This window comes from Lytechinus variegatus, chromosome 2, assembly GCF_018143015.1.
Source record: "Lytechinus variegatus isolate NC3 chromosome 2, Lvar_3.0, whole genome shotgun sequence".
NCBI classification, from domain to species: Eukaryota; Metazoa; Echinodermata; class Echinoidea; order Temnopleuroida; family Toxopneustidae; genus Lytechinus; species Lytechinus variegatus.
Genome location: NC_054741.1, coordinates 76527086 through 76543005, shown reverse-complemented (window position 1 = coordinate 76543005; position 15920 = coordinate 76527086). Strand labels below are relative to the sequence as shown.

At 34.6% G+C, this 15920-nt stretch overlaps 1 protein-coding gene across 1 annotated transcript; it reads right to left on the bottom strand.

The window, feature by feature from the left end:
* Positions 1-1124: 1124 nt before the first annotated feature.
* On the bottom strand, positions 1125-15917 carry LOC121409082 (Golgi SNAP receptor complex member 1-like). Its single transcript, XM_041600894.1, has 7 exons — positions 15713-15917; positions 9808-9916; positions 9274-9364; positions 8697-8968; positions 6365-6394; positions 5631-5713; positions 1125-3664 (listed from the first exon to the last, which is right to left on the bottom strand). The coding sequence occupies exons 1-7, from the start codon at positions 15744-15746 to the stop codon at positions 3540-3542; spliced, it is 744 nt and encodes a 247-aa protein (XP_041456828.1). The 5' UTR covers positions 15747-15917; the 3' UTR covers positions 1125-3539.
* Between the last annotated feature and the right edge of the window lie 3 nt (positions 15918-15920).

The window sequence follows — 15920 nt, the reverse complement described above, 5'->3', positions numbered from 1 at the left end:
CCCCCCCCACACACACACAGACACACAATAATTTATTTTATACAATCCTTTCTCTTTATGTTCTATTATATATGTAACTTTTACATCATGAAGAGCACCAATTAGCCATTATTATGCCTCATTTATAAGGGCTACACATCTGGGGCCTGTTGCATAAAACTTTTTACCTGAGGAAACTCAGGTTCTTTTAACCGGAGTTTTTGCCCTGTGTTAAAGTCAATGGCAGAAATCAGACTAACCTTAGTTTTTGGTTTTTTCCAGAGTTTTCTCAGGTAAAAAGTTTTATGCAACAGGCCCCTTGGGTGGTGCCACCAGGAAGGGGGGGTGGGATGACCCATCCCCCCCCCTTCCCTTAGTTTTAAAGTATAATGAGAAAATACACAGGAAAAGGGGTAATAAAGGAAGAGAAGTTTTAAAAAAGAGAGAGGTATGGGGCAGGTGACAATACTCTACAACATGAATTCATAGAAAAAATGTGACATTTAGCTCATCTTGCTACCAATGCCCTCTCCCAATCATAATACTTGGTGTTGCCCCTGATACACACGTATGACAAAATTAAAAATGCTAGGTATTTAACATATTGTATTTATATTTTAATAATATATAATTTTTATCTCATTTCACTGATTTCCAAGTAAACATATACAATAATAGTGTTTTATCTAAAACATAGCAAATATACATTACTCTGAAATTTGAGAATACATAATAAACAATTATGTCTTATTCGACTGTTGGCCAAAGATACATAACATTTTCCACACAGTTACTTTGTGAGAAAAAAGTAAAGAAAAAAATCACTTTCTTGGTTTGCAAGAAAAAGTGAGAATCAAGAAATGTCAGTTTCAGGACAATTTATACACTTCAGCATTTGCCATTAGGTATAAAGACATGGTTAAGGCTCTTATTCCTAGGTATCTAAATATGAAACATTCCTCTGAACAATAACTACTAGAATCCTTTAAATAACAGTAAAAAATTTTGCCATATATTCTTTTCATATTTTTATATATATTCTATTTTTACCTAGCACCTGTTTAAACCAGAAATATCACTGAAAGTGATTAAGACCCCACCCTATGTCATTAACATGCAATGTTGTTTCCAACACATTTGGAAAAGATTTTACCCCAAGACCAATGTTTGTGCCACATTTTATGAGCAATGGTCTAAAACAGAGGAAGTAGTACAATGTGCAATGCGTTTTTCTAGGTTGTCATGATGAATTAAAAATTCCTGCATCTGAGCTCAACAGTAACCTCTAAGTCCTGAAAAGTCAGTCACTCTTGGATTCAACATCCAATATTCCACTTTAGGGGGAACATTAAATCTATCACAAAGCAATACATAATATCACATCAATAGTTGTTCTGGGGTTCCTTTAAAAAAAAAACAGCTCATACTCTATGTACAATCTTACAAGCAGCTGGAATATGGCAAGCTAATGTCTTTATCACATAAAAGAACTGTATGTAAGATCAAATAAGAAGAGTAAAGAGTAGCCTATGATTTATGCATAAATTAGAATTAATTAATTCAAAGACAAAATAATTATGTTGGGAAAACAAAATATGCAGTAGATTACATCTATTTTTATGACTCAGATCTCAAGGGAAAGGGGTTGATTCACCACCCCTCCAGCCAGAGAACAGCCAAAAATGTACAACCTGGTTTACGCTAAAACTGTAGAAAATATTTTTTTGATGAGACATTCTATTTAGGTTAAACTAATAAAATAATGAAATGACACTATGTCAGTATCTTACTCTCACTGATAGTTATGAAACAGGGTACTTAACTGCACTGCAGTAATTGTTAATATGCCAAGCTGCTATTGTCAAATGTCACAACATTTATTTCAGAGTAACAAAACAATACATGGAGTAAAAACAAAGTGAAAAGACAAAATAGATACATGAAATTGTTGATATGGTTTCTATTCTTAGGTGGTATTAAACATTAATGTATTATAATTCCACACATAGCCCCAATAAGAAACCATTTGAATTACTATTTTCATTACATCAGCTAATTTTTTTATAGCCTTACTTTCATTAAGAAGTATAAGTAGCAGGCACATAATTCAAAATGTTTTCACAGGGTTGCCATGAACAAAAAAAAAATCCTTGAGCAGAGAATACTACTTTTTATTCCCCAAAGGAGGCCATGCTCTAACAAGATCTCAAAGTTTTCTAAAGATAAGATATGTCACAACTAACCAATTACACTTTTAGTCAGATTTTGGCAATCACACAAAACCACCCCACTTGTATGTTTATGAATGTGCATCAATTAGTTTTGCTATGCCAGTGCAAACCCAAGACTTTAAGTGCACATACTCTAACTGGAATGTTTAATTGTTTATCCTTTTGCACAAAGGGTTTATTATTCTTAAATGTGCAATTGCTCTTCAATGAATATCATGAGTTGCGCTGAGCCGCTGAAGCCAAAATTTTAACTCTTTACTTAAATTACATCATCATTTGTCTTTGGAGCAAATCACTTTTTAAAGTGTTATTCAATCAAATACAGCTTACGTTTTAACACCTTGGAAAGCTATTGCATTAAATATTTAACATCATAAATAATACATTATTCTTCATGAAATATTCTTTTCAAAACTGATCAATGAGTCTGAACCATTTTCAACTAGTCAAGAAGCATCAGCATGTTCTGAGCTCTACTTTTTATGGCAATGTAATCTGATTATGGGTAATATGTACAAAAACCTTTCTTTCTTAAATCAAACTTAAGGGGTCAAATTAAGTTAGAAGTCCCACAAATGCAGGATTCCTCGTACTAATAATATTGCTAGATGCACCAATCACAAATATAGAAAAGGGAAACCGATATATGAGCATCCTGTATGAGAGTGACCCCTTGTCCCTTATCATTTGTATGCATGGTATTGAATATATTTAGTTTACAAATTTCCATCGATCTGAACAGCAATGCAGCTCATAAAGGCATAACATCACATCATTAAACAGCATAGAGTTGTATCAGGCCCAAGAACCACTGTCAATTAATGATGCTCTTTGTCCACACAAGATTTTCAAGTAAAATTCTTACATATTTCACAATGACAACATAGACTTTGCTGCACTACTTGGTCACAAATGCATTTTTTCTCACAAATACATTTTTTCTTATTATTAGATCTATGGCAGAATGACCCATGTCCCTAAAAGGAACAGTGCAATAATCCTGTTTGACTGCATAAAAATCACAGGACTATTAGCAATAATAAAAGATCTGCACTCCAGTGGAACGAACAACTCTGTTTTACATGATGTAGTCACTTGCTGGCCTAAGTCATGTTCAGCTGACATTAAACACCATCTGCATGCTTCCATCTATCCATCTTCTGAATTACAATTAAGAGATCAATCAGAATCTCAGAGCAATACATTAATCTCTATGCAATGATAGTCCAATATAATGCTCTCCTCCTACAACAATGATCAATCATATGCATCTCTTCTGACGAATCACAATACCTCCTCCACAAAGTTCATCTAATGTTTAGGTTTTTTCTACCGGAAGGCATACCAAAGTAACAGAACGACACACACAGCAATAACCCCTCCTAAAATCAGAGAATCTCTCCTCTTTCGCAGGTTTATTCTCTGGATCAGGCTGTTTAACACGGGAAACCGATCTGTTAGGGTAGCAGACTAAAGGAAAAACAACCTGCATTTTTTTAATAATTAAATTCACTTGAGAAAAGATACCCCCTCCCATTCGATCTCTATTTCTGATTCATATCACAAAGGGGAATCCTAACTTGGTGATACAAATAGTGTGAAAGGATAAAAACAGATCTTTAAAAATATATTTATTTTGAAATATATAAAAACCAGGGATAAGGAAGCTATGGCCGTTTAAAAAAGAGATTACTAAGATGTGGTGACAACTACTCTCCCATTTGGTGTGTATAAATCGTTTAAGGACAAGTCCACCCCAACACAAGTTTAATTTGAATGAAAAGAGAAAAATCCAACAAACATAACACTGAAAATTTCATCAAAATCGGATGTAAAACAAGAAAGTTATGAAATTGTAGAGTTTCGCTTAATTTCACAAAACAGTTATAGGCACATCCTGGTCAGTATGCAAATGAGAACTCTGATGACGTCATCCACTCACTATTTCTTTTGTATTTTATTATGTGAAATATGAATTATTCCAATTTCCTCCTCATTTTCATGTCTTACAAAGTTTTGTTCCTCCATGAACGTATGGAATTAGCATTTTTTGATACTATATGGTTCACTCAAGTTGGGCCTTACTGTCAAATTTGTAAAAAATGAAATATTGCATAATTCAAACAATAAAAAACAAAAGAAATAGTGAGTGAGGGACATCATCGACTGTCTCATTTGCATATCATTGAGTTGTGCATATCAATATTTTGTGAAAAATAAGCAAAATTTCAAAATGCCAGAACTTTCTTATTTTACATCCTATTTTGATGAAATTTTCAGCATTATGCTAGTTTGATTTTCCTTTATTTATTTAAATCAACATTTTTCTGGGGTGGACTTGACCTTTAAATTATCAAGGATTTGTGGGGGTTTACTACTGAACACCCTATCCCATATAAAGAACAAATATATGATACAGATTGCACAATTTTGTGTTTCCATAAAATAGTACATTAATAAACAACTATGAAATATGTTTGAACACATAACTATGAGTGAATGAATAAAGAAAAAGAAAAAAAAATTAAAATTGCTAAACATAAGAAAACAACGCAAGGCAGATTTTAAAAAGAGGGAGAGGAGAAAAAGACAAATACAAATAGCGAATATGCAATGGTGCAAGATTTTGCATAAAGTGAAAGAAAGATACTCTATTCAACTCGGCTACTCTTTTTTTAATAGAGTGTCTCTTTCTTGAACCAAATGTGAAATGTCACACCATTGCATGAAAAGGAATATTCACTATTCTTGTTGTACAACACCTCCTAAGTTAGCGAAAATATGAATAACAACAATTTTTCCCCTATGTTAATCTAAGAAAGAATTATTGAAAGAGAAAACAAAATCCCTCAAAAGTGCATCTGATCTGCAGCAGCAATGCACATTTTAAAGCCCTATGCATATTGCACCTGCATTAAAGCGCAATGCATTTGATTCCTAATATGATTGCTATAGTAACATCACCTTGTTCCTGACTGTGCAATGGTAAATTGTGGACGGTACATGTTCACGGTACAAATGTTTTGACATTCAGCCTTCCATTAGCTTGCATGCAAGAAGCTGAGTAGGCGTTGTACAATTAAAAAAATATGAAAGAAAGAAAAGATTGAATGAAAAAACAGGAATGAATGAAAGAAAGAGGAAGCTAGCAATCAAATGAATAAGTCCAAGGGGGTGTTTCACAAAGATTTAAGTATGACTTAGAGTCGCACTTAAATACCGAGTTGCGTACAGTATGAAAGGCCTGATTGCATTGGTCAGATCGTGTCATGAGGACTACTGGGTATCTATCAATACGATGGCGCGTTGCATATCATGTACGCATCGGCATTTAAGTGCGACTTAAATCTTTGTGAAACACCCCCAGAACCTATTTTTTATTTGATATATAATATCAAATAAACTTTTATTGAAGGATACTGGCCATGGAATTCATGCCACTAGAGATCTTCTTCAGCGTTGATTTCTGAGCACTCAAATTTTCCTTGGTTGCCATGGCGACACTATCAGGAGAGAGATATAGAGGATATGGTTTATTATTCAAACGTGTGGAGCGTTGTGGCCCAGTGAATTAGTCCCCGGACTTTGAAACAGGGGGTTGTGGGTTCAAATCCCAGCCATGGCGTAATTTCCTTCAGCAAGAAATTTATCCACATTGTGCTGCACTCAACCCAGGTGAGGTGAATGGGTACCTGGCAGGAATTTATTCCTTGAAATGCGTGTGCGCTGTAATCATAGTAATTACGGCAGCCAAGCTACAGCTGGGGTAATAATATCCAAGTCCTTTGGAAGCGCATAGAGACATTATTCATAATTGTGATATGCGCTATACAAGAACTGTTTATTATTATTATTATTAATCAAACAATATGTAATGAGTCATAGGTTCATAACCACCAATCTCTCTTGTTAATTGGTCAAAGCACATCAATAAAAGCCAGACAAGACTTTTAAGTGTTAATCATGAAAAATAATTGATTGAATATTTTTTCAAATTAACTTGACATAAAACCCTGTATGTTGACTTCTTCTACTTCACATAAAAGTGAACAATAGTAACAAGCATAATTTGGTATCATATTATTCCTATCTCATAATTCAGAGTAATAACAAATAATTTAAAGATCAATAATAATGATAGATTAATGGCTTACCTTATTGTTTCATCTGCAATTCTTTCTGAACTGTAGGTAGATGTAAAAAAAAAGTAGGGAAAACTGAGTGATCATCATCATACTTATAGAGGAAAATTAATACAATTCAGTTTACATTTTGTTCCATGCGATATGAAACCATGTGATGATGTATTATCATTAAAGTGTAGAGTCATAATAATAGACCATGAAACATACTAACAAAAATAAAATAATGATACAATTTTTTAAAGAATACAGAGTTACCATAGAGAATGATGTAATCTAGCTAAATTTCAATAAATTCTTTTTATTTCATGCGAATTACAAGTCATGTAATTATGCTAATTTATGCAGGAAGTTAGACTTTGACTGTAACTATATGAAAAAAGGCCCTTGAAGTGCTAATTTTGTGTAAAAGGACTTTTTGTGGGATTCCAATAATAAAAAAAAATAATGATAGTAATGACTGGATTTATTGGACTTATATAGCACTTTTCCAGATGATCCAAAACACCATTAAAGGCATGAAACATAGGGTTACATGTGTGTTTTGAGATGCCTATTGAAGAGGTCTAGTGAAGACATGTTTCAGGGAGATTGCTCCAAAGACGAAGGGGGGGAGGAGGGGCAGGATATTGATAAGAATTGAAGCCAGCATGTTTTCTGGATTTAGGAATGGCATAGGAAGGAGCAGACATAAAATGAAGAGAGTACAGTATGTTGATTTCTGTTACTGAAATAGTGAAAATATGTACGAAGGTGTGTGGTTGACAGAGTTTGAACAAGTATCTGATGATGTAAACTGGGTTCCAAATGAAACTGATCACACTTTACAAGGGCATTGCAAAAATTTCACTCAGTCAAAATAAACAATATTTTTACACAGGCTAGTTTCAGAACACATGTCAATAATTAAGAGATTGGTTCAATCACAAAGAGGCTATAGCCCCTCACATCAACTGGTTTCATTTCATTTCATTCATTTCACATTAAAAATTAATACACACAATTACATAAGAAAACGAAATTACTCCATGTATATTTATAGAGAGAGAGAAAAAAAAAAACATACAACAAAATTAAAATATGATGGTAAATAATGTGAGAATCCAAAGTTTCAGAATCCAAAGTCACAAAATGGCTGTGTGTTTCTCACTCAGCCACACACAGATAAAAACTGTGTTCAGATTATCCTCCACTTACCAGGATATCCGCAAGGGATCTGTGTGAGGCTGCGTGATTGGGCCACTCATTTAAAATTTTGATTTTAACTTTCTGTAGATTCTTTGTGATCAAGCCAAGCACTTAATCATGCATTTGAAGAACATTTGTGACAAACTGGAAAGTTTGTTCAATCTCATCTCCATCATTTTCATTGGTCTTTCTTTTACCATTTTGTGACTTTGGATTCTGAAACCAATTGATATGTGGGGCTATAGCCTCTCTGTGATTGATCCAATCTCTTAATTATGACATGTGCTTAGTAAAGATTATTGAAGCTAGCCTGTGTAAAAATATTGTTCATTTTTAATTGAGTAAAATTTGTGCAGTGCCCTTGTAAAGCTACTTTGATCAGTTTCTTTTGGAACGCATTTTATTATTTCAGAAACAGGTAGCCAATGAAAGTTCATTGAGAAGAGTATTATTGACACCATTCTAGTTTATTACAGAATAAGCGTGCACATTTATTCTTACGGGGTTGAAGTCTTTTCACACTTCTTTTGATTCTGATAACATAACACATTACCAGTAAAAAAATCTGTATCACATTTCTTTATTGTCTGTTTACTGTTTTTGAGATAGAAATTGCTGGCTATGATTTTGCATCATTCCATGTGTTCCATAATTTTATAATTGTACTCAAGGCAACATAAATTTGGTCTCAAAAATTGTGCAAGGCTTTAAAACAAAATACTTATTAAACAACATGGTATGAACCTCTCAAGTTAAAGATTATCACAAAATATGTTGACCCCCCCGACTATTAAATTTAATATCATGATTAACTGATCATCTTCTAGTAATGAATAGGACAGTTGTTCTAGTTGATCATTAGACAAATTCAAGTTAGCACATGGGTCTTATGGCTCAGGTGATGATTGGACCAAATTGAAATAGACTAATTTCATATTGGACTGATAAGTTTGTTGAATAGTGGTGTTAGATTTTAAGAAAATCATACCAGGCTGCATCACAACACCAGATTTCCTATTTTACCATGAGAAATACATTCATATTGTCCTTTGGCACACATTATCTGAACAAAATCTGAAGTTTAAGCCATCCAAACTTTGTTTTGTTCTTTAGTTTTATTACAAATTTAATCAAACAGAGATCAAATTAGCCTTACTTTCGTATATGTTCATTCTCCTTGAGGTAGAGATCTGTTCTCCTATTGAGTCCGGAAGAGCTCTTATAGCTATCAATCTCCCTCTGCACAGAACCCATGAGCTCCTCCCGCTCCCTGCAGGCCTCAATGTTAGCCTTGGTCTTGTGAAACTCATGAGTGTAGTCTTTGAGGATGTCTCTGTGTCTTTGAAGGGTGTGTAGTAAAGCAGCACTAGGAGATGCCACTGAAACACTACCAGCATAATCAGCCATTCTATCATTCACATCTGATAACTGAGGAAGAAAAAATAAGAACCCAAGAACCCAAAGTAATATCTTATCATTTATGAATAGGGATTTTTCATACATGCATGATTTCAAAGTCAAAATAAAGGCCAATTTATTCAAACTAGTTCCTATGTACTGTGTCATTATAGTGCATTTTATTTCCTTTCCAATTATACTACTTGTATAGATTTGGACTAACCATTACTGCACCAGGGCCATTTTCACCCAATCAATAAAAAAAGGAAGATAATGTTAACATTTGTTAAGTAGCCCATAAATTGTTTTTGTCTCTTTAAATGATGTAATTTTACCTTATTCAATAATTGTTCAATTTCCATAGCCATTGTGTGAAACATATGCTCGCTGTTGGATGCATTTAGGAGAGGAGCAGTATCTGAAGTGCTGTAAAGAAAAAGAAAAACATGATATATTGGAAGAACAATTAATCTCATTATGAATCAAATATTTCAGAATGAACCAAGCAAATAAGTATTACAAGTCTCATCATTTATTATGTGAAATCATATTTTGTATACTGATGGTTCGAACATGCTACAAATAGTTAAACGTCTATTTTCATACTCATATGATGGTAGTTTATGTGCAGACCCAGCTTATATTCCACAATGTTTCGATCATGCAAAAGAAAGAAAATAATCATCCTTTTCAAGACTTTCTAACATGTGAGACACTTAATAAATGAAACAATCTGCCCTTTTCCTGCAAGCAGTGAGAAAGTAAAGAAAATTTCTACCCCCTCCCCCTGCTGAATCTACAATTTTCATTGCACCTATATCGATGTAACTTTTTTATTATCATGAGTGCCACATTAAGAACGTACACACCTGTCTAAATCGCTGGATCTGATAGCACTAAAGCTGGTCCCAAGTTTACTGAATGATACCAATTTAAGGTCTATTTCATTCTCCAGCTGCCTGGCTCTCTTCCTCAAATCTGTATTTAAGATTGAAATTAAAGGAAAAAGGATTGAAGAAATTCAGATGACAATTTCACTTCCATATCATAGGGGAGATTGGGGTTAGTTGGAACATTTTTGACAAAAATGGCTGTACAATCCAAATACATTTTATTTGAGAAGCAATCAATATATCAGCTTGAAGCATACATGTATATCTAAGGGCTTCAAATGTACCCTATAAATTTTTTTAACTCTATGAAGTTTCTTGAAGCATATATATAAGGGCTTCAAATGTACCCCAGAAATTGTTTAACTCTATGAAGTTTCCTCCTCTCTGTTACACATTGGTCAGTATATTGGTAATGTATTCACTAAACTGTATGAGATCTGGCTTGGGCTGTGTAAAACAAAAAATATAAAACAAATGCATTTCTTGCCTCAAGCTCTCAGCATCAATTAAAAAATCAGCAATAAGTATAAACAAGGCAAACACAAATAAAATGTACAGTTCAGGGGGGCTATACAGTACAAAGACACATTGAGCTCATGCACACCAACCTATGGAATCGCCGTTAAGATTTTTGGTTGAAAAACACAATTTGCGTACCCCTTTTACATGTAATCACGTTTTTGAGCAATTTTGGGTCCGACATGCTCACAAAAAATGTTGAGTAATTTTGAAACCACGCACCCAGGAATCGCAAATTACGACATTTGTCCAGGGGAAGGGGCTCAAAGTGACCCCCCCCCCCCCCGGTTGATAAGCGCTATATTGCAATAGGCTTTAAATGCACACTCAGACCTTACTGAGAAACCAAACAAGCATGGTATACAATACATGTTCAGAAGATAGCCCCTTCAATTTTGTTCCACTAACCCCAGAGGCCATTGACCTTTGACCACATACATGTAAACCATTGACCTTTTTTCTCACTTTTGACATGAACTGATCTATTTTGTTAAATTGCATTCTTTTTCCAAAGTGATTTTATCTTGCCTGCCATGACCAAAATTAGGTTCAATATCATATCAACCATAATTTTTGTCATTCTACTGTGAGAAATTTGCTTGTCCAATTCGGGCAAGTTGTTTTGGTCTTTACTTCAAAACACTTGCCCGACTCTAACTTTAACTTGCCCTGGGCAATCGGGCAAGTGCTTATGTAGCACCCTGCTGAGGTAGGTATACAAAGTTTTTACAAACAAAATTGCCAATTCATATTTCACTAATACCCGGTATGTGAAATGTGTTGACATTTTGTATTGATCGAGGCAAGGATACATCTTTTCTTCATTTTACGGAGAAGTTTTAAGGGTTGTGTAAGAAGAAAGGATTAGCACTGGCTCACTGCTACCATCCTGCCTGTGGAGAATCTACAGGTACATGTAGGACTATGGTATGCCAATGCTGTATAGAGCTAGAGCACACACTTAAAAAATCATTAAAATATCACTTTTGTGACCAAAATTATTGATTTCCATACAGTTGCAATTTAATTTTAATTAGTAACTTAGAATAATTTTATTATTGACCAGAGCGCTCAAACTCTTGAACTTTGGGCATATTTTTGTACGCCCTCTAATGGTGGAAATTAATATGGCAAGAAAATTTTCATTTTTCATGCTCTATTTTTAATAAAGAAAAAATTATTCAAAGGATCAAATTTACTTGTGAGCCAAGTAATATAATGAAAAGCTGTAATCGAAACGGACAGTATGATGGTGGGCCCCAAGTCTGCGCACCTAACAATTTGAGTTTATATTTAACATGAATTTCTTCCTATTTCACAAAATCTTCTGGTTAATAGTGTTCCTTATATTATCAAGAGTAAGTGTACCAAATTTCTCGTTAAAAAGTGAAAGTATAGGATTTTCTTGAAAATACCTCCGGCAGTCATTTTCAGATTGAAAAAAAAATCGTACCCCATGTCTGCGCACTCATTCACTTTGCACACGATTCGGGGAATTGATGACAAAGGCTACATTTTGAGGCCGTCACATGAAATGCCCTGAATTCATTATTTTCCACCATTTTGAGTAGGATTTTTTTAATGAATATCTGTCTATGTAGTGCATGTGTAAAATTCGTGCTCGTTGCGGATCTTCTGTAACTAGAATCGCGCAGATACGCGGGTGCGCAGACTTTGGAGACCGCGCAGACATGGGGGAACTGACCATATAAAAAAATCAAGCATTTGTAAAAAAGAGAAAATTTATAAGCCAAACAATGTCAACCTTATTTTGCCACAAATGGAGATGTAACTGAGCTGAGAACAAGGTTATCATAACCTTGTTCATTGAATGAGTGGGAGTAAGGGACGAATACCCTTTTAATTTTGCCATTTGATCATTTGAACAATCGAATAGTTCGAACAATTGAGATTCCTGGAATGTCAGAAATCACAAAAAGGTTGACCTACAATGTACTCACACTTTCTTGGAATATGCGCAGTATAAAGAAAGATTTAATAGAGTGTAACGAAAATAGTGGGCCTTTCGTTCAAGATAATATGTCATTTAGATCTAGACTTATAAAATAAAAATCTAGACCAAACATCTAGTAGGCCCGAATTGGGCGATATGATCATGATGATTAACGTTTATTGCATGGAGGCTCGCACTAACAGACTACCGTCGGTGAATGGGGATGATAATATGGCAGTGAGACCAAACTTCGCATGTGTCCATACTTCACGCCTAGTTCGAGGAATGTCATTATCTCAAAGACTAGCCGATATCCTTAAAATCTGACATCAACATAAAAAGCGACCTAAAATTACCCTTTGGCGTAAAGTTTTATTGAGTTGAGTATTCATGAAAATATCGATAAAAGATTGGGAAATAGCGCCCGTTCCGAAGAAACCTGATATCCTGAACAAGCATAATGATAGCATCAATTTGCAAGCAGATATCATAAAAATGTGAGTTCAATGTGGAACTGACTGATTCTATAACATTTTGTTGTCAATCGGCCTTTTGAGCTTGAATTTTTGTTTAAATCTCAACAAAAACTTTGGTCTGACTGTGACATCTGCGAAGTGAGGTCATACTTTTTTCAGAACGGTTTCCCAGCACAGCGTGCATTCGTCAATCGGAATAGAATTTCGGATCACGATACCGGTGAAACTCAATGACCTACTTCACATTTTCGTCAATGATAGTTTACGATCTTGCCCTCATCTGTCAATAACTATTTCTTGAATTGGTTTTGTAGTAATTGTATACCGGTCAGTAGAGGCGCTGGTCAGAAAATTGGGATTGTCCCAGTTTACAGGGACTGTCTCAGTTTATAAGGATTTCTTCACACAAGAATCTAGGAAAGTTCATTCACCTGTTGAGTGCCGACACCAATCAAGAGTGCTAGTCAATGTATATCGGGTTTCATAACAAGATTATTGGAAGACGGCAAGTCATAATAAATAAACGGTGAACTGGGGGGAATTGAGGTCACTGAATCTATTTTTAGCACTCTCAATTCCCCTAATTGCTGTCTTTGTCCCGTAGGGAGAAGGGAGGAAAAAACGTCCTAAACAAGGAAAGTCTCAATTTTTATATCAAGACATAATTTGTCTTGGTTTATATCCTTATAAACTTTATAAAGATATCCTTGTTTTCTGGGACAATCCCAATTTTTGGACCAGCGCCTCTACTACTGCCGGTAGGGCCTAATGGCGATGTGTTTTAAGTTGGGCCCGCAAATAGGTGGTATCGTTACATTTGCACGACAAGCACAGAAATAATTAATGGTATAAAACTTGAAATACATGTGCTACATGGGTATATTTGGTATCATATTAAAGGGAATCTTTATACCAATTACTTAAAAGAAAAAGAAATACTTGAGATTACTTTGTTTACCAGTAATTAGCAATTATGTAACATCAATTGGCCATTTTTGCATGGTGGTAGACGAGGGGAGCATGACGAGGGGAGCATAAATTTTCATTTCATTAAGAAACTAAATGTGTAACATCACAGTACCTAAATATGTAATAGTTTTGGGGCTCACTAGCTTATTCTTCAATCATAAGTGGGTCAAATTTGAACTTTTAAGTTTAAAGGGTACCTAATTAAGCTAATTAGTATAATTAATTGATGTAAAACATGAAATTAACATGATTGAAATTGTAACTGTCTGATGTATAGGAAATGAGGAGAAATAAAATACAGTTGTGGGTTACACCTTGAATAAAATTTAGAAGCTGCATAAATTTCAAAAAGAAAAGCACAAACTAATTAAAGGCTTCAGAGATAAATCAATCTATTGTTTTAATAATTATGACCTCATGGTTTCAATATTGACAGCGTAGACTGATAGTGATAACTTTGTGTCAGAATCTTCAGATTACTATGGTAACATAATAGATATAAATACACCTTTTATGCAATTTTAATTAATGAAAACTTGTTTGTTGCAATAAAGTCCTCATCTGATTCTATTTACTTTTTTCTTAATGTTACATCACACTGCTTCTATAAATCAGTAAATGACACATATTTGGCTGGCACAAAAGTGTTCAGAGAACTTTTTCCAAATTATAAAAAAAAACTAAACAAAAAACTACTTGAGAATGAAACTGGTACAAAGATTAAACTAAACAGAGGCAAATGTACCCATAGAAATATGTTCTGTGCATTGACATTCAATTGACCCAGTACCAAGAGACCATGTCCTGCAGAATGTTGAGCAAGAGGGTATATTTAAAATATAACACTCTAAAATAACATAAAGTATTTTTGCCAGGTGTCTGGATTTATTTATAACTTGTCAGTTGTTTTTGTTGACACTAATTTTAGATATGCTTAAGCAGTAATGAGAACTTTTCATTGTGCATTCACATTTTTCCTATATTAACATGTATGTTAAACCTGACTCTCAGTTGTCAACCTGTGGTCCACCGGTCTTTGAGCCAAGAGGTGACAAATCCCACAATTTGAGTCAAATGAAATCATTTTTTATTCATAATAACCACAGTAAATATATTATAATATACTGGTTAGTGTTTGCAAGTGTATTTATGCAACTAAAGGCAAGACTAATTAATATTTTAGGGGTAAATCAAGCATTGATACATTTTTATCGCAAAAATTGTGATGTGAAATTTGGTCTTAAAAGATGATTGCGCCCAGTTATTTTGGTAGAGTTATCCCCAACAAGTTATATATCACTGGAAAGGTCTCACTCTAAAGAGTTGAAATATGCATGTTATTTCCCTATAGGGTGTAAAGTTTATCTGATTCTCAGATTTATTGGGAAGTATGTTTTTTCACAGTTTTCCACATATTTTGACCTTTAACTTTTTATGACATTACCCTATGCCTTTTCTGATTACATTTTTGAATTCCTCAGACAATTTCCTTTCAGAATATATATACTTTTATGGGTAAAGGATGTTAAACATAAGAAAAAAATACAATTGTATAAAATGGTGCGATATTCGAGGAAAATTTGAGTTGTAACGGAAATGGGCCCAACTCAAAACGCATGGCCTAATAAATAATTGTGAATATTTTGACCCACAAATTTATTTTTGAAAAGTCCGCGAAGTTTGGACACCCCATCCATGCCATCCACAGAAATGACGGTTATCATGTTTATTAAGCGTCTAAATGACCAAGCAAAGAGCCTCAGCCGAAGCCTCAGAAGGCCGAAGGCAAGCATGATGTACGGCCGGCCACGCGCCACGCCACGGGCACGGCGTCAGTGCTAGCGGAGCCTCCGTCACACACCAACTCAACTGTCGTTACACGGTGACACGGGCAGCTTCGTTCGTCGACTCACTTCGACTTGTCGAGTCGCGAGTTGTACCGGTACATAGTTTAGTTTCTCACCTTCCCATTGATTTCCTTGAGACATGTTTCGCATTTTCCTCTTACTCAATCCAAGGATAAGGTTTTGAAATGCGTACAATAAATACTTGCAGTTCAATTTGGCTGAAAATTAGAAAAATTGAATATCAAAATCGTCATCCGTCGACTACGTGGAAGCTCAGTCAACATAAACAATGAAGATATCGGCACTATTTAATTCGCGCAGCAG